The sequence below is a fragment of the Meriones unguiculatus genome, chromosome 4 (assembly GCF_030254825.1).
Source record: "Meriones unguiculatus strain TT.TT164.6M chromosome 4, Bangor_MerUng_6.1, whole genome shotgun sequence".
Lineage (NCBI taxonomy): Eukaryota > Metazoa > Chordata > Mammalia > Rodentia > Muridae > Meriones > Meriones unguiculatus.
The window spans coordinates 56,068,416-56,088,549 of record NC_083352.1 but is presented as its reverse complement, the minus strand read 5'-3'; the positions used below and the strand labels follow the sequence as shown (position 1 = coordinate 56,088,549).

General features: G+C 35.3%; 1 protein-coding gene across 2 annotated transcripts in view; it reads right to left on the bottom strand.

Annotated features, from left to right (window-relative positions):
- The window catches only part of Spock3 (SPARC (osteonectin), cwcv and kazal like domains proteoglycan 3), a 436,641-nt gene that overhangs the window by 270,821 nt on the left and 145,686 nt on the right, over window positions 1-20,134 (bottom strand). For both annotated transcript variants that reach the window (XM_060381847.1, XM_060381846.1), the window contains exon 3: window positions 17,930-17,975. In XM_060381847.1, the coding sequence (XP_060237830.1) occupies window positions 17,930-17,975 (46 nt within the window). The remainder of the gene's footprint in view (window positions 1-17,929; window positions 17,976-20,134) is intronic.

Below are 20,134 nucleotides of genomic sequence, written 5' to 3'. Positions count from 1 at the left end.
AATTCTCAACAGAGGAATATACAATGGTGGAAAAACACGTAAAGAAATGCTCACCATCCTTAGCTATCAGGAAAATGCAAATCAAAACAACTCTGCTATTTCATCTTACACTGATTGGAATGGCTAAGATAAAAACCACATTAACTTTGTACAAATGACTGCACTTGCTTTGGGTACACTGTGTGAAATCTATGCCCATGGCACAGGGTATTTCCCACCCCACCTCCCCATCTTCTGATCCTTATGATCTCTTTACTCTTCTTCCATCATGTTCCCTGAGCCTGGGAGAAGAGGTTAAAATAGAGGTTTGTATGCAGATGAGCATTAACAGACATTTATTCTCAGAATTTTAGACAGCAATAAGTTTCTGCATTAATCACTAATCACTACTTTCTCTATGATCATAGCTTATATGAATATGACATTATATTTTAGAGTATAATTTCCTCTCTTCCAATATTAAAGTTATGAACTTTATTAAACATATTTATTGTGAACAATAATATGCCACACTCAAGATTTTTTTTTCTCTTTTTGGTAATTTTTTTTTTTCTGACATTGTCAGGATTTAATTGTTTATGTATTCTGTTCCTATAATGTTCTTGTAGAATATATACAATTTACCCTGATTCATTCAAATGCTGATTTCCCTACCCCACTATCTGGTTTCAATCTGGACATCACATTGTGATGTTTATTCTAAGTATCTCCTTTCTCAAGTTTGTGTAAACTTGCTACCATTTGTTCTCTGTATTTTCAATAAAACAACCAGCCAATGCTGTGCAATGAAGAGAATAGTATGGGACATCCTGGTCTGGAGGAGAAGAGAAAGAAGCAAGTGAGGGGGAGCAGGAGAGGAGAGATCAGCAGGAGAGGACTTGGAACTACCAGCAGAGATATGACTAAGATATGACTAAAAGCAAGTATGTGGAAAATCTGAATGGGAGGATACTAAGCAGGATTGGAGGTTTCAGATGGAGTACTTATAGCCCAGCATCGTGCTCTCGGTTAATTAAGTAAATCCTAGTCTCTGTGTGGTAATTTGGGTATACAGCTGGTTTAGTAAAAACGTATGTTTAACTAAAAAATAAGTCAATAATAAATGCTAATAATCAACAACAGTTTTCTATCTATCATAAAAAAATCTGTTTCTATTCTTTAATTCAGCTGTGGTATTCGTTGACCATACACCATATTTTTTACACTCTACTTTTTACAAATCATTTCTCTTTTTGGAATCACAAACACATCATTTTCCACTTCCCTCACAGCACACTAAGAACTGGTTCATTTTCCTAACTTTTTTTTTTCATTCAAAAATTTCATGTAGCTCAGGCTTGCCTTCAACTTGATAGGTAGGTGAAGTTGGCCTTGAAATCCAACCATAACGCTTTTACAACAAAGACTACTATTACTGATGTTAATAATGCTGTTAGTAGTAATTATTATCATCATTATTAAACGTATTTTGAAGGTGAAACTTAAGTCCATAGAATATGCAAATAATATTCACATGATTGCTATTCAAACCCTTAAATTTATGCTTGTTTGTTTGTTTTCAATAAAGTTCAGATTATGGTACTTCCTTCCTATTGACTATAACAAAGATTTTAGGATAATTGGTTTTCTTTTTTCTTTTCTTTTTTTTTTTTTTTTTTTGCCTCACATATTCACTGTTGTTAGGAATGAGTTGTGACTGATATTTTAATACATGCATATAGTATGGCCTGATCAAATTCCCTGCGTTAATATGCCATCTGGTCTATACTCAGAACTCTAGAGTGTGTGTGCAGGTCTAGTATTTTTTCATTTGTTTTGATTTTGTGTTGTTGCTTTTAAATTACAGGAAATAAAGGATGCAGCTACTTTGTGGCCTATCTTAATACAGAATTTTATATTAAAATTGATATGATTAGGAAAAATTTGGACTAACACTGATACTTGACACATACACACACATTTGTGTGTGCTCATTTACACACGTTATACTCTAGCTAAAACACTGTAACTATTAGAATGTAAATATTAAACTGAGATGCTCTCCCGTCACAGAGCACTCATGTTCAGGTACGCACATGAACATGGAATCTTATGTCCACCACTATTTTCAGTTCTGGGGCATCTAACACCCCTATTCATGGGCAATGTGCATGCGATTAATGGATATACATCCACATAGTCAAAATACACCTATATATAAAATAAAAATACATTTAAAAGGAAAGATAAAAGAAAAAGAATAAATGTGTGTATTATAAAGCATTATACATTTTTTAAATGTCAAAGAAATTCTATATATTTGAAAAATAAGAAGTATGGCTTTCATCTTGCACTGTTTATAGCCATCAATAATTTAGAAGCAAAGGGCACTCAGGAAAATTACAGGTGTTAAATTTAGCATAGATTCTGTAATATCTGATAGTGACAGTGAATAGAAGGAATAGTTGATTCACTGTGTAGAATACTATAATATTATTAATTTGTGTAAACCGCTAATCACTTTGAAATATCTTTCATATTGTACAATAAATGTTTAGCTAGTGTAATAATCCATTATTACTTTCATGACCAGAGTTTCTCACCTCCAACCATGACCAGAGATTAGCACTCTGTAACTTATAGCATTATACATTTTTTTGTAATTTGTACTGTTTCAATAAAGAACTATTTAAATTTAACTAGCTAGAAACAATTACCTTATGACACCATAAATAACTTCATTTTATTAATTTAGTTTTTTATTAATTTAATACTTGTTTTATAGTTCTGATATTCTAATATTTTATTATATAATATTATTACATTTTTTTCCATTCACTTTTCTCCCTCCCAACCCTTTCATGTTCTCTTTCAAATTTTTTTTTCTCTTTCAAATTCTTGACCACTTTTTCATCAATTGTTATGGCATGCATAGATGTATATTTATCTATATATAACCTACTAAGTCCCTATAATGCTGCTTGTATGTGCTTTTTCACAGCTTACCACTTGATATTGAATAACCAGTTGGTGTGCTCTTCCCTGGGGAAGCATCTCTCTCCTGCTGTTAGCACTGCTTAGTTGCCTGTAGTTAGTTGTGTAGGGATCATGCCTTGTGGGCTTTTCTCACCCACTTTGGCAGTTCTATTCATGCAGTCCTTGTTCAGCTCATGCTTATGTAGTAATGTTGGTGAGATTTTACCAGTGGATCGTCAGACACCCCGATGAGACACAATATCACAGCAAACTTCCCAATTTTCTGACTCTTGCAAACTTTCAAATTTTCCCTGAGCCTTACTGTTAAAAATAGTAGAACACCCTGAGTGCAGTGCTTAGCCTCGCATCCTGAGCGTAACATTTTAGCTTTTTATGGTATCCAACCATGCTTGGGGAGAATGTCCTGCTTTAATGTCTGTAAAGGCCTGAATGATCATGGCTGCATCACCCTGTTGTGAGACTCTAATCTTGCATATATACCACAGGCAAACCAAGGAGACCAACACCAGAAGGCCTGCTAACGCTCCCATGCCCGCCCATTCCTTCAGATGATTCATGGCTGCAGCAATCCATGTTGATAATCCTGTGGCTAGTCCTGCGTCCACTCTGGTAGAATTTACTGTGACAATGGCCACTCTCAGCTGCTCCATCGTAGTATCGAATTCTCCAGTCCAATTACCTAAAATATAGCTCAACAATTGTTTAGACAGATTTTCAGCACAGGAAAAATTCTCATGTCAGCCGCTTTGGACCCAGAGAAGAGCATGTCTGATCAGACCTCTACTCTTGCCTGATGCGTCTAAAACAAAAAGGGGGAACTGTAGAGAGCTGCGGAATGCTATGCCTTAAAGATGGAGCTGGTTTCCGCCTTCCACCTTCCCGATGGTGAGTGCTCTCTGTCATGAACAATTCCACATTTGGCTAAGGCTGAGGATCTGGCTTGCTTCCATGTATGTGGACCTATCTGCATTGCCCACGTGGCACGCCTGGGTTGGCTACCCAGAGGCTATTTAAGATGTGGGCTGGCTTTCCCCAGGGTCCGAGGATTGTTCAAGGTTCCTGAATAAACTGCATTGAAAAAAATAGTAGAACACGCGAAAGTATCACAAAAGATTAAAATATATTTTATTCATACAAGAAATGTACACTCTGCAGATATGTGCTCACTGACAGTGGATCATAAATTTGAATTCAACCAAATAACTGAAGAATCAGCCATCACAACCAATCATACAAAGCAATGACAAACACGGACAAAAGAAAAGAGAAAAAACTAAAAATAATTGAGCATGATACGGTATTTTGCCATAGGATGGAGAATTTTTTTTTTAAATTATACAAATATGGGGCTTATTTATCTGGCAACTCTTTTCTCAGAATTTTTTTCTTTTTCTTTGGAGATCATATCCTTTTTTCCTCCTTGTATCATTGTATTTCCATTCTGTGAGGGCTTGTTCAGAAACTCTCCTCTAAGGAGGATTATATGCTGATCGTGAGCATCATGTATTTCCCAACTGATGGTGGTTGTTAGAGATGACTAGACCTTGATGGCTTTATCTTCATCAATCAATCAACCAACCAATCAATTGATAATGTTATAATTAAAGTGTACATTACTGTGTAAGAAGTGGGGCCTGATGAAAGAAAGTAGAAAACAGGAATATACCATTGAAGGGTATATACTGTTAATAGACATCCCCAATAGACACAGCAGGAGAAAAGCAATTCTCCTTTCCTCAATAATACCCATCCTCTATGATGTACCAGTTCAACAAATATTCATGAGTTGAAAGTGAAATCACAATAAATCTTCCTTTCTAAAGCTGTTACGTTCTTCACATATTTTGAGATATTTTGTCATAAGAGGAGCACTGAATAACATATCCAATAATTTGATTCAAAGTGCCTAGTTATCAAGCAGTATTTTAGAGAAAGTTAGAACTTGGAAGAAAATTTTAAATGTTTTAAAGAGACAGACTGAACTTTTAAAGAGCTTAAAATTTAAAGATTATGAAACTTTTAGATACTGAAATGTTTTATTGTGTGACATTAATATTAATAAAATACCTTGGGTTAAACAAGAAAAGAAAGGTTATGTTTAACAGTGTAATGCATGCTTTGCAAGGTGACAGTTCAATTTTACTGATTAGGATTTTTTGTTTCTTTGTTTTTCAGTTTCACACAATCTAGAATCATTATGGAAGAGGGGCCCATGGGCAAGCCTGTGGTGTGTTTTCTTGACTGATGATTGATGTGGGATGCCCTATATCTCTGTGGGCAAAAGACAGAGTAAGACAGGAAAACCAAGGTGTTAGGTACCATGATTCCACGGGCTCTGTACCGATTCTTTTTAAAAAATGAATTAATTTATTTATTCACTTTACATTCTGATTGTAAGCCCTTCCCTCATCCCCTCCCTGTCACACCCTTTCTCACTCTTCTCTCTATCCTCCTTCCCTTTGCCTCAGAAAAAAGGAGTTTCTCCCCTCCAACCAACCCATCACAGCACATCAACTTGCATCTGTACTGAATGCATCCTCTTTCCCTGTGGCCTGGTGAGGCAGCCCTGTTAGGGTGAAGTTATCAACAAACAAGCAACATAGTTCATGTCAGAGACAGCCCAGGTCCCTTACTAGGGAACCCACATGAAGCCTGAGCTGCCCATCAGCTACATGTATGTGTGTAGGGAGCCTAAGGCCAGTCTATGCATGGTACTTGGTTGGCACTTCAGTCTCCTCAATCCACCCTGGGCCTAGGTTAGTTGTCTCTGTTGGTCTTCTTGTGGAGTTCCTGTTTCCTACTAGTTCTTCTTTCCTTCCCCCAACTCTTGAACAAGACTCTCTACACTTGCTTTCGATCCCTGCCTTGAGTTCTCATCCTGACGTCCTTTAATGAAGGAGACTATAAGCTGCAAGATTAATAAATCTCTTACCCTACCCATGCAAAATAAAGGAAATAGTTGACCTAAATTTAGCCAGATATTCACCAGTATTTCTCATTATGGACGATCCAGAAGGTTAGAGAACCTTTTGATTATCTGATGAATCTAGAATCCCTCTGATTAAATCCTAATTAGTAAAGTTTATGCCGTTCTATATTGATTTTGTATTTGCAATATAAGATCCACATTTGTTTAAATTTAAATTTTAAAACAACTAGTGAGTTGCTTCAATAAATTAACAGATAATCTGAACCATCAAGAGGAAAAGGCCAAAATGTAGTTCAAAGTTACAAGCCAGAGAAAGCCAAACTGGAAATTATTAAATAACATGAAAGTTTCTGAGCACTTTACTTTTGGGTGGCACAAGGGTAATTATGTGAAACAAAGATAAGAGTCTCGTTTTCACACATGCTTTAACCCCTTTAATATGAAGTTTATCATTTAATTGTATTAATGTAATTAATATGAAGATGTTATAAATTAGAGCTCTAGGCACAGCGTGAAGGCCATAATATTGTTGGGCACAGCAAGCTGGATATTAGCATCTGTTGGTCAGAAAAGACAATAGAGAAAACAATAGAGCTTGGAGACCACCCTGTTAGAAAGGATGACACACAGGGCTAGAAGTTAATTGGCTCACACACTACACTATTAGCTTTGAGTGTTCTTGTCTGTGAATTGCTCAGTAGGCTTGTACAAATATTAAAATCATACAAGGTACCTTTACACTATCCTCAACAGATACCGTGGGCTCAGAGCTGAGCCTTTATAAGCACACATGCCTGCTTAAGATAAAATTTATAAGCTTTTTAAAGAAAATACTGAATCCTATTAGCATTCATGCACCTATGTCACATTCACTTCACTATCACAGGAAACTAAAAAGACAAAAGAAAGGAGCTCACCTTAAAATGGATATATTGTGGCAACACATTTTTGTGTTCAAGTTTAGAAATGCTAAACTGTATTTGTAATGAGCCCTAGAAAATGCTGACAAGTGGCCTATTTTCATTATTATTACTTAAGATTCTAATGAGGCAATAGGGCCTGCTATAATTTTAGTTGATTTGGATTTATTCCTTTAGTTTTCATTGAGAAGTACATACAAACATATGAATTCTTCAATTACAAATAATGACTTTATTTTGTTATTGGTCATGCTTAGCAGACATGCTCAGCAGGGCTGACTATTATTTGCCTACTGTGATTTAATTTAGTTTCAGCCTGCTGCCAGGATACAAATATCACGATCTTGTCCTCTTCTGACATCACCATCGTCCTAAACATTACACTAATGTAGAGAAGGATGCCAAATGTCTTATTTTAAATAAGACTTAAAAAAAAAAAACTGATGCTGAAACAACTTGTAACTGAACACATCTCTTCCCATGTCTCTCTGTCTGTATCTCTGTCTCTTTCTTTGTCTCTCTGTCTTTGTCTGTCTGTCTGTCTCTCTTGCTCTGTGTGTGTGCTGTGTAGGACAGAGTTTGACATCAACATGTCTTCCTTAATTGCTTCTCCACCTCATTCTTTTAAAACAATGTTTCTCTGAGCCTGGAAATCAGCATTACAGCTAGACTAGCTAGCTTGTCTCTCTCCCCCAGTTAGAGTTTTAGATGCATACTTCCACAATAGCTGTTTAAGAGGATTTGGGGGATCCAACTCAGGCCTATATTTTAATGCAGCAAGTTCTTTAACTATGGAGCCATCTCCTCATCCCTCCACTGAGCTTTTGTAATGCCTTTTTTGTCTGAATAAGCACACAAAATAATATTTTTGGGAGCATAAAAGATTATGTTTGTTCTTTAAACTTGTATTAAGTAAGCTATCATATCGGCTCTTAGCAATATATAATGCTACTAGTAATTACTCTTACCGCTACTTTTTAGTCTTTTCTTGGTTTAAATAATATTCTTAAAATTGTCATACATATTTAAATTACACTAATAATAGGTATTAAGGAAGCATTAATTCTTATTTGTATGTTATAAATTAAAAAGATGTTGGTGGTTGGTCTAATGCTAATTACTGGCACTCAAGATCTGGCTACTGCCTGCTGGATACACCCATCATTGCTATTGAAAGCCTGTATAAAACATTAGACCTGATTGATTCATTAAATCTTCTATACCATTAGGGCATTGGTTCATTAAATGGCAAGATGCAATAGGGAGACATGGCTACGGTTCCAGGGTTCAAAACAGAATCAGAGAATAGCAGGATAGGAAGAGAGAAAGAAAGAAGGTGCCACTATAGATTAGCCTGGAGAAGAAACCACTTGTGCCAGAGAGAAGGACTCCAACAACAGCATTAAAGGCCAGATAAAGAATAAAAGCCATGGTGGTCTGATAGGATACAAGAGATTAATTCAATCTTTTTGTATCTGTTGAGGCTTGTGCCTGACTATATGGTCAATATTTGTAAAGGTTCTAGGAGATGCTGAGAAGAAGGTATACTCTTTTAAGTTTGGATGAACATTTCTGTAGACATCGATTAAGTCCATTTGATTTAGGACCCTTGTAAGTGTCATTGTTTTCCTAGGTAGCTTCTGTCTAAATGCTCTGTCGCTTGGTGAGAGTGGAGTGTTGAAGTCTTCCACTAATAAGGTGTTGGCATCCATATGTGATTTAAGCGTTAATAATATTTCATTTACAAATGCAGGTGCTCTTGTATTTGGGATATGGATGTTGGGGATTGTGATGTCCACTTGAATGACATTTGCATTGAGGAAAATGAAGCATCCTCCTCATGTATTTGTGATTAATTTTGGGTGAAATTCTATTTTATTAGATATTGGAATGGATATTCCTGCTTGTTTCCTGCGTCCATTTGCTTGAAAAGCCTTTTTCCAGTCCTAAATTCTGAGTGTTTATCTATATTGTAGAGGTGTGTTTCTTGGATGCAGCAAAATTTGGATCCTGTTTCCTTAACCATTCTGTTAGTCCATATTATAGTCTATCCACTTTGTATCCCAGCTGTAGTCCTCTCCAGTGTCCACTCCCATCCCACCTTCCCTCCCTCTTCTCCTCAGTCCAGTGATAAGGGAGATCCTCCTCCCCTTCCATCTGACTCTAGCTGATCAGGTCTCATCAGGACTGGTTGCATTGTCTTCCTATGTGGCCTAGCATTTAACCCTCCACTTGACACAGCCTTGAACCACTTTGGAAGGAAGTCTTAATGAGGAATTGTCTAGATCAGATTGAGCTATATGTATTTATGGAGGATTGTTGTGGTATTATCCCTTGATGGAGAAAGACAAAGCCAATGTGGGCAGCAGCTGCTTCTATGCAGAATGTCCTGAGCAACATGAGAAGAGAAAGGAAGCTGGCAACAAGAAAGTGCCCACATTTTTATTTTCTTTAATTCTCTCTCTACTCTGAGCATGTAATGAAAAAGGATGGGAGTAGGAAGTGGGATGAATGTGAGAAAGGTGCAATGTTATTTATGTATGGTAATCATATGCTAACAACATTTTCTGCACTAAAAATAATAAAAGCAGCATAAGTCTAATACTTTTTCTAGTGAGAAATATTATCTTAGAGTCACTTAGTTACTACTAATCTTGAGAGAGTTGTATACAAAGTATGACATATACAACTATATAGAACATATTTTCTACAGCTCACTAAAATTAAAGTTTCAAATATTCCATATTAAAATCAAGGTATTATTAAAAGACAAGTCAACACAATTGTAAATGACCTAAGTATACTATTTACAAGTTACAAAATCTTGAAATGTTTCTTTTTGCCTTTTTTTAGTGTTTGTAAATTTATAGATGGATATGTTGTATTTTTACCAAATTTGCTCCTACTTCTCTACTTCCAGCTCTGTTCTTTCTCCCCAAAAATGTCCTCCCGACTTCAAGGATTCTTTCTTAAGTCCACTGACATCACTTAGTGCGGCAGCATGTGCAGCAGTGTCGGCCAGACACTGGAGACACAAAGTATCTCCTTTCAAAAGCTACAGCCTAAAAGTTGTTGCTTGTGCTGATTGAATATATATATAATATTGCATATATAATATATATAAATTATATATATATATTATATTACATATATAACATATATAAATTATATATATATTGTTTATAATGATTGCATTACTGTTTCCAAACAAGTTATAAGTGCCAACTTTCTCCACAGTGAAGATATTCTAAACACATTCATGTGTGTGCTGAACATATTTGACACCTTTTTATGCAAACGTGTGTGCACATGTGCATGTCCATCTACACGGAGATGTAGTGATGTAGGGGTGCAGACACGTGTGGAAGCCAGAAGCTGCAGTCAGGTATCTCGTCCTATCGCTCCTCACAAAGTTCCCCGATTAGGAAGATTAGTCGCCAATGAGGCCAATGGTTCCTCCTAATTCTGCCACCAGGTATGAATACAAACACACAGTATACAGAGGAAATTCAATTAAAAATATTTAGGACCCAGGCCAAAATGTTTTCTCTTTTAAAATAATAAGTACATTTACTCTCATGTAAAGCCATGACCTCGAATAATTTCTTTGGCCAGTGAAGTTTTTTATAAAGTATGGCTTTATAGCCACAGTGAATATTTCCCATGCTTGTATAACAAGACTGACAATAAGTCAGTTTCTTTTAAAATTACCAAATACTTTCAGTGCAAATTTGACCAATCCCATGCTCCATAAATTTGAATCAAACTTTTCTAATATATAAATTCCTTGGAAAAAAATAGACATAATTTTCACGTCTTGAACATCTGTCCAGGATAGTGTGCTATAAACCAAATGAAGTGTGATCAATTTAAATTTATGACCCCAAACCAGGTGTGTTTTACAAATTTTGTTACACTTTGGAGACCAAACAGTATTAGGTATAGATTAAACCTTGAAAAATTGTAGAATGATATGTTTTTTAGTTTTCATGCAAAACAAAAGAAACAAGAACTAAATAAAGAAAAAAAAATAGAACTTCATCTAACAGCCACCTTTCAAAATTTCTAAATGTGATGTAGAATAAATTACCATGTAATAATGATGCCTTGGCCAAATGCAATTTCTGAGTAGTTTACCTTAGGAGTATAGAAGTCTTTTATGATAAAAGAAGGTTGGTGATATGGGCAACAAAACAAAACAAAACAAAACAAAAGAACAAAAAAAAACCAGAATATGAATAAATACAGCTGTTAGCAACTAAAAACAATTTTGTTCAAAATGATATAAAAATCTTCTCTTAAGCCATGTGAATCATCAAATAATTATTCACATTAAGAAGTGGTTCAAATTCCCGTTTTAAATAATTAAAAACAATTTATAATATAATGCAGTCATCTTCGTATATTTCACTCAATGAATTTCAGCAGAGAACTGTGTTTCTTTCACTAAAACAAAACCAAAGGCTCCAAGCTTTTAGACAAAGTCCCATTGTGGTGCACCATGCCTCTATTGTGAATTACAGATTAGACCAATCTATTGTTTCTGAATATTACTAAGAAATAACAAGCGTGAGAGTAGGAAACATGTAACACTCACATAAACAAACTAGATTCAAAGCATTTGAAAAAGGCTCTATGTATCCGGTGCCATCTACAGAGCCTGTGTTTCAAATACATCGCTGTATTTAATGAAAGAGAAAACAAAACTTGGGGCCTACTTGCTCCAACACTAAACTTCTTCAATTTTAGAAGGAGCTATAAACATAACGTTAGGAAGAGCTCTGTTCATTCATGAGAACAAAGGCTCCATATCGAATTTTACCATCGTATCCTTTGCAGCCAGATCTAGCTGTGACTGGTGTATCTCAGAAGACACCATGAAGAAACACGGAACTAAGAGAGTGAGGGGAAGTCCTGAGAACTGAGAATGAAAACAGAGGAATGACGGATAAGCACATGGCTAAGCAGGTGACTCCTCTTTCCAACAGAGTAGTTGCTTTTGTCAGCCACCCTTCTTACAGTCCTGGATCATGGCTCATCTACTTCCATAGATTACTATCCTCCCAACTCTCTGCACAAAGGTTTTAGCATCTTGAGTCTAGGAATGGCTTCTTCACATACTTCATCTTTATAAACTGCTAAATAAGACCCAATTTAATGGAGCAGTAGGACGTTGCCCTCCACACAGTATACTTTATCTGGAGGACATTGTATTTCCAAATTGTCACAAAGACAGAGAGCATTCATGAACTCTACAGGCTCTTGTGCTCCATTCACCCCTTAGATACATGCAAAACAGAGAAACATAGCTATCACACGAAACTGACATTACCAGGAAAACAATGGGTATGTTTATGTCTGGGTTCCTAGTTACCATTCTGTTAGATAAAACCCTCTCCCAGGTAGATTCCGAGGGAAGCAACGCCAAGCCGCTTTGGCATGATGACTGATCGGTGTCAATTTGACAGGATGTAGATGCACTTAGGAGACAAATACCAGTTTTTTAGATTTGCTTAATTGTGATAAGAGGACCCATTCTGAATTTGGTAGGCACTTACTCATTCATGGGAAGAATAGAAAAGCCAAACAGGGAATTGACCTGAGCAATAGCATTCAGAGCTCTCTTCATCCTAAGCATACATGCTGTCTTCCTGTCCCAGCAAAGACGGACTACATTTTCAAACAGTAAGCCAAGATTTCTCCTTCTTCATTAATTAGATTCATAACGTGTTTTATGACAGCTAATAGAAAAGTGATTAATACATAGAAATAAAAAAAAAACCTAAAGCAATACTTAAAGAATATTTTCTTTCTATTTATTTTATCCACTCCATTGTGTGTTTGTGTCTGTGTCCCATGCTTTTGAGTAAAGATAACTTGTCCAAATACAGTGCTTTTAACAGTAATAAAAACTGCATGGTATTGGCATAGAAACAGAAAGGAGGGTCAATGGAACCGCATAGAAGACCCAGAAATAAATCAACAGCTTATTTGACAAAGAAGCCAAATCCATTCAATGGAAAAAAGACAGCATCTTCAACAAATGATGCTGGTCCAACTGGACGTCTACATGCAGAAAAATGAAAATAAATCCATATTTATCACCCTGCACAAAACTAAAGTCAAAGTGGATCAAGGACCTCAACATAAAACCAGATACCCTAAATCAATTGGAAAAAAAGTGGGGAACAGCCCAGAACTCATTGGCACAGGAGACAACTTCCTGAACAGAACACCAACAGCACAGGCTCTAAGAGCAACAATCAATAAATGGGACCTCATGAAACTGAAAATTTCCTGTAAAGCAAAGGACACCGTCATCAAAACAAAACGCCTGCCTACAGATTGGGAAAGAATCTTCACTAACCCTTTATCTGACAGAGGACTAATATCCAGTATATACAAAGAACTAAAGAAGCTGAAAAGCAGCAAACCAAGTAATCCAATTAAAAAATGGGGAACAGAGCTAAACAGAGAATTCTTCACAGAGGAATATTGAATGGCAGAAAAACACTTAAAGAAATGCTCATCCTCATTAGCCGTCAGGGAAATGCAAATCAATACGACCCTGAGATATCACCTTACACTCATGAGAATGGCCAAGATCAAAAACTCAAGCGACAACACATGCTGGAGAGGTTGTGGAAAAAGAGGAACCTTTCTCCACTGCTGCTGGGAATGTAAACTGGTACAACCACTCTGGAAAGCTATCTGGCGCTTTCTAAGACAAATAGGAATAGTGCTTCCTCAAGACCCAGCTATACCACTCCTAGGTATATACCCAAAATTCGTTCAAGTACACAAAAGGGATACTTGCTCAACCATGTTTATAGCAGCTTTATTTGTAATAGCCAGAACCTGGAAACAACCCAGATGTCCATCAACGGAGGAATGGGTACAGAAATTGTGGTATTTTTACAAAATGGAATACTACTCAGCAATCAAAAAGGAGGAAATCATGAAATTTGCAGGCAAATGGTGTCATCTAGAAAAGATCATTCTGAGTGAAATATCCCAGAAGGAGAAAGACAAACATGGTATATACTCACTTATATAGACCTATAAGATATGATAAACATAAGGAAATCTATACACCTAAAAAAGATAATCAATTGAGCGGACATGGGGTAAGATGATCAATCCTCGTTTAGAAAGACAGATGGGATGTGCATTGAACGTATGACAGGAGTCTACTGAGCGCATCTGAAAGACTCTAACTAGCAGTGTTTTCAAAGCAAAGACTCATGACCAAACCTTTGGCAGAATACAGGGAATCATAAGAAAGAAGGGGAGTTAGTCTGATGGGGAAAGGATAGGAGCTCCACAAGGACCAAATATATCTGGGCACAGGGTCTTTTCTGAGACTGACATTCAACCAAGGACCATGTATGGATATAACCTAGAACCTCCGCTCAGATGTAGCCTGTGGTAGCTCAGTAACCAATTGGTTTCCCAAAGTGAGGGGAACAAGGACTATTTCTAACAGGAACTCAATGACTGGCTCTTTGGTCTCCCCACCCCCGAAGGGAGGAGCAGTCCTGTTAGGCCACAGAGGAGGGCTTTGCAGCCAGTCCTGAAGATACCTGATAAAACAGGATCAGATGAATGGGGAGGAGGTCCCCCCTATCAGTGTACTTGGAAAGGGGCACGGTGGAGATGAGGGAGGGAGGGAGGGAGGGACTGGGAGGGAATGAGGGATCAGGACAAGGCTGGGATACAGAGTTAATAAAATGTAACTGATAAAAATAATAATAATAAAAAAAAACAAATACAGTGCTTTAGATCAAACAGATTTTCTAAACAATAAGAAAGTACTGATGAAAATTCTAGTGACTTCACAGACAAGACAGGTTAAGAAAAAGAAGTGTTCTTAAAACCTACTGTGAATATATTCAAAACATTGCTAAATTATTTTAAACTTGGATTCTTCTACCACTCTATGTTAACTTATAAAATTCTCCTTAATTTTTCACAGTAAACACAGAATGCAGTCTATGCTTATTCGAGAAGATGCATGTCCTCATTAAAACTATTTTTTCAGTTGATTTCAGTTGTGTCAACTCATGATTAACCACACTAATGAAGAGAAGTAATAGCACAGTTAACTCACATGGAGAAATGCAAAGCAATTTATTTTTGGCATACGTGTACTTTATTTTATTTTGTAGCCAAGTTACAATCATCAAAATGGTTTAATTTAAACACACAAAATTATTATAGTTCTCCAACACTCTAATTATTTGAGTAGATAGAAAAGCAAACTACAGATGTTGTAATGAATAAAAAGAATCTTAAATAAGATTTTTAATTGTTACACTGAAAAATTTAAAACCTGAGGTATATATAAACAACAAACTAGTTTGCAGAAATACATGTGTATTTGTGCATTACTATATATAAAATAGCATAGCTTTCTACAAATTTGTCTATATTTAAATCATGTACACAGGAACATTTTTTGAAGCACTACAGAAAACAGGAGTAATATCTATAAAAACAGTATTTCATCAAAAAGGTACAAAAGGCAGCAAATTTAAATGTAATAACATAACCTTCTCCTCAGTCTTTCAACAAAATATATAACTCACATCTATAAAACATAAAATGTACTTATATTTGTATGATATAGATATCAATAAAGAAGAAAGACTAAAATGTAAGCATGCCGAGCCTTCTAATTCATCTTGTAGTCAACAGATCTATTAGCTTTTAAAAATGATTCCCATAGAATAAAATGATACCAAAAAGAATTAGAAATGCATTAGAAATAATACATCTTAATTCTGTCTTGTTTATATCTTTTGGAGGATTGAAACCTTGTCTTTCTCAGGGTGGTTCACAAATAAAGAGACATTGAAACATTGTGTTTCTCCCAGGTGGTTCACAAATGGAGAGACACATATCTCTTTCTAATATGTTTCTGAACTGAATGAAACTTTTATGTGGTTTTATCTACAAAATTATATCTTTTCAATAAAAATTTAATATCTGATATTATAGAAAAAATTGTAGGCCTGTACTGTAGCAAGTTGTAACATGATTATACCTAGTTCAACAACAATAAATATACACAGATTTTGTGATGGTAGGAAATGTGCATACTACATATATGCACAGAAATAAGCTTCACACTGAATATCACTGAACTTTATGATCAGAACTATATATGCTAATGAAGTTTTATACAGTAAAATTCAGTTCTTATATTTTATTTTTACTATATGATTATCAATAGCACATAGAAGTTACGATACTGAAATCAGAAGTTGGAATTCCTATGCTCAAATCCTTAGTCTTCCTCTTTGGAGAACCACCACATGGATAAGAACTTGACTTCCTCAATCCTTCAATATCCTCTAACTCTGAAGAGTTATAGTAAGGGTTAAATAAACTAAAATATATAAATACATATTAAACATAATAATGACATTAGATAATTTTTATATATATAACAAAGGCAGTATTATAATATTGGTCATTGAAGATTAAATGATTTGTGTACTATATTTGCTCTTAGCAACCTTTCCAATGATAACCAGTTTTACACAAGTAAATAGAAGTCATAATTCAATACACTTTCCACACACAAGGGTCACCAAAACATCTTTCTTATAACAGCATTTACCAAGAATGAAAAGTTTAAGTGTTCACAGATAATTCCCAGTTGTCAGGGGTTATGACGCCATCATAAAAATTCATTTCCCAAGAAAAAGCATAAATGCATTGCATGATGCTTGACATATTTTTATTACATTTTTTTCTTAGCACATTGCCATGACTTACTGGTAAATCAAGAGAAAAGTAAATTATTTAAATCTTCAGACCCAATTAATAACAATAGGGGTAGTATGGTGAGATGATGTGAGGTAGATAACGAAGTATTAATTTTGAATGCCTCCTTTACAAGTCAGATTGACATTGACATTGATGATGATTCACAGTCAGCTCTACGGATTTATACTAACCTACAAATATTTCTAAACATTAAGTTGTTAGTTTGGGTATGTTGCTAGTCTGGATATTAAATAGTCCCATAAAAATCTAAGCATTAAAGGATTGTCTTCCAAACTAGAAAAGTTAGGAGACAATAGTAGAGTCTTACCATGTGGATTCTTGCTGTTGTGCAGGTCCTTGAGAGGCATTCATTGAGAAATGGCCCAGGAACTCTGAACCCTTCAATTTCCTCTCTCAGCTTCCTTGTTTGTGGTACAAATGTTTTGTTCAGTAATGTTTTCCCTTCTCAGGTACCCACAGCAAAGTGGCCTTTCTCTGTAGGGCTAGAACCTCTAGAGACATACCGCTAACCAGCTTTTATTTTCTGCATAGTTGCCATAAGTATTTCATGGTACTCATGAGACAATGACTGATTCTTAAGCAGTACCACTTCCCAGAACGTTATCAGTGCTGAGAAGAATATTCTCTAAAAATCCTTGTTTTAAACATTTAAGACTATATTCTGGACCTAATGCCACGGTATCAAGCGAATAAAGCTTTTCACATTTTTTACATTTATGATTTTGGTGAGATGGTTGTTATACCCATTCTCATAGCACACACATGTTGAGCAGTATGGCTTTCCTTCCTTAGGTGAGCTAACAGGAAGCAAGATTTACATATTAAACTGGAGAATATTATTTTGTGCCTAGCATTTCCTTTAGGGTCTTGCTAACGTCTTAGTTGAATGCAATCACCATGGATGTTCTATTTTAAATGAAACATTTTAATCAATTCAAGTGGAGATAGTAAGGTATTTCTTTTGAAAACTTGCACAAATAAATCTACTGTCAGAAGGGTACCCCTGAAAAATAGGTGGAGTGACTTGTAACGGTTAATAAAAATACACATAGTAAATAAAGTTTAAAATTCCAAATCAGTAATGTAAACCATGTTTCTAAAAATAAATTCCATTCTGACATAATCATGTACATAATTAGCTACTTTCTAATTTTATTTTCCTGAAATAAACAGTTACTGCATAGAGTTTCTATGCATGCATGCTTATGCATTTAGCATTTTAAATTCTAATCAGGCAAAAATAATACTACTAAAAACTATTCAATTATAAACTTTAAATATTTATATTTTGAAATTATTAGATTCTTACCTTGATCAAATGGTTTTCCTGGACTCCAAGTGCGGAAATAATCGTCCTAAGAGAAGAAAATAACATGATTTAAGTACATATGATCAATTAAAATACTTGGATTCATATGAAATCTAAAATATTATATGAAACATAGAAACAGTATACAAACCTCTACTTCCTGCAATGGCAAGCAGCAAATTAAAAAAAAAAAGTGAAAAGAAAAGGAACAAGAGAAAAAGAATAGTTATCAAAAAAGAACACACTGTTTACAAGTTAAAGTATTTCAATACATGTGCTCATTTCATTGGAATCCAGGGGTTACTCTAACAATTTAATTATTTTTGTTGCCTCTTCCCTTAAATATTATAATGAGCTACTTTCAATTGCAATTCAATGTGCAATATAACATGCAGATAATTACCCTTAAGCTAATAAGCTGTAAAGTATCTTACTAGATTCCAATTATAGGACTTCATTTCCCACTAGTACAATAATAAATGGATCCATTAATATAACAGGGAAAATATCAAGTGATTCTGCAATAGCCCATAGAGTATAAATAGACTTCATGCAAATCATTCACACGTTAATTGAATAACCAAAGAGTTCATCAAAATGCAATTGGGAGATTGAGAAAATGCACACCTAATTAAATCCTGGTTAATGTTTAAATATTTAATATGGAAAAGAATATATATAATACAGTTATTATGTATTTAGTAAATGTAACTGAATGACATAAAGCTGTAGAAATGTATACCAACAGAATTTAAAAGGCAAATCCAAACGGACATATATGTTTTACTTTGAAGCCTTGTAAAGTACGTCATCTATAGTGTTTTCAACTATAAAAATAAATCTTCAGTTCAAATAAATTCACTGCTTTTATTGTGATGATACGGTATGAGAAACAAAACATTGTGATGAAGTTGCAATAATTCTTGGCTTCTCATCCAGACTTACTCACTTAGTTGAACAACTCAAAGATGAGTACAAGGCCAAGCAGGAATTATATATATATATATTTTCTTTTATAAATTTGTTCCTTACACATGTACACACACACACACACACACACACACACACACACACACACACAAACATGCACACACGGAGTGCACTTTGCATCCTGATTATTCTCACCCTTAACAAATCATTTTTTCCCTCCTGCTCTTTATACCTCTCCTTCCTTCCAGGATCTTTTTATCACATTCATGTTTTTGCTGTTGTTTCTCTCTCTCTCTCTCTCTCTCTCTCTCTCTCTCTCTCTCTCTCTCTCTCTTAGTTTTGTGACCCAAATTTTAACCAGGAGCTTGTATGTGACTATGGGTTTAGAAATTTTTTTGTTTGTTAGATTGTTGTTTGGAGTAGAGGGATTTCAGCAGTGTTCCCAGTTTACAACTGGAAACAAAGCAGAGCCACTCCCGCAAACAGAAACTGTGATTAGTTCATGCTTTGATGTAAAGACATTGGATGTTGTTGACCTACCATATGACTGCATGTCCGCAGTAATGTGCAGACCCACTGCACATTAGCGTTGTTCGGTTGTTTCATGCCACATGCTAGCATTGCACAGATCTACCCTATTCCCTGAACACCATCCTCCACCATGTCTCCTAGTTCTTACAACCTAACCGCCTACTTTGTTGATGTTCCTTGAGCCTTAAAACAGGCAATACGGATATCCTGTTGCCAAGTAAGCACTACTCAATCATTGCTTATTCTCAGTAATTTCTGCAGCCTTGTGTGCATTCCCTTCGTTGTAAAGAAAAAGCTTCTCTTATTAAAACTAAGAAGATCATTTTTTTGTGGTTATAAGCAATTATTTAGACATTTTGCTTTTAATTATGGAGATAATCACAATGATTAGATATTATTATAATATCTATTCATTTCAAAACTAAATTTCATTTTAAATTTTTTCTTTCCTTTTTTTTTTTCAGAGTCCTGTTTCTATGCCAGTGCCATACAGTTTTTCTTACTGTTGCTCTATTGTACAGCTTGAGATCTGGGATGGAGATACCTCCTGAAGATCTTTTATTGTAGAATCTTGTTGTAGCAATTCTGCGTTTCTTGTTTTCCCATACGAAGTTGAGAATTTTTCTTTCAAGGTCTGTAAAGAATTGTGTTGGTAATTGGATGGGAATTGCATTGAACCTATAGATTGCTTTTGGTAAGATGGCCATTCTTACTATGTTAATCCTGCCAAGCCATGAGCATGGA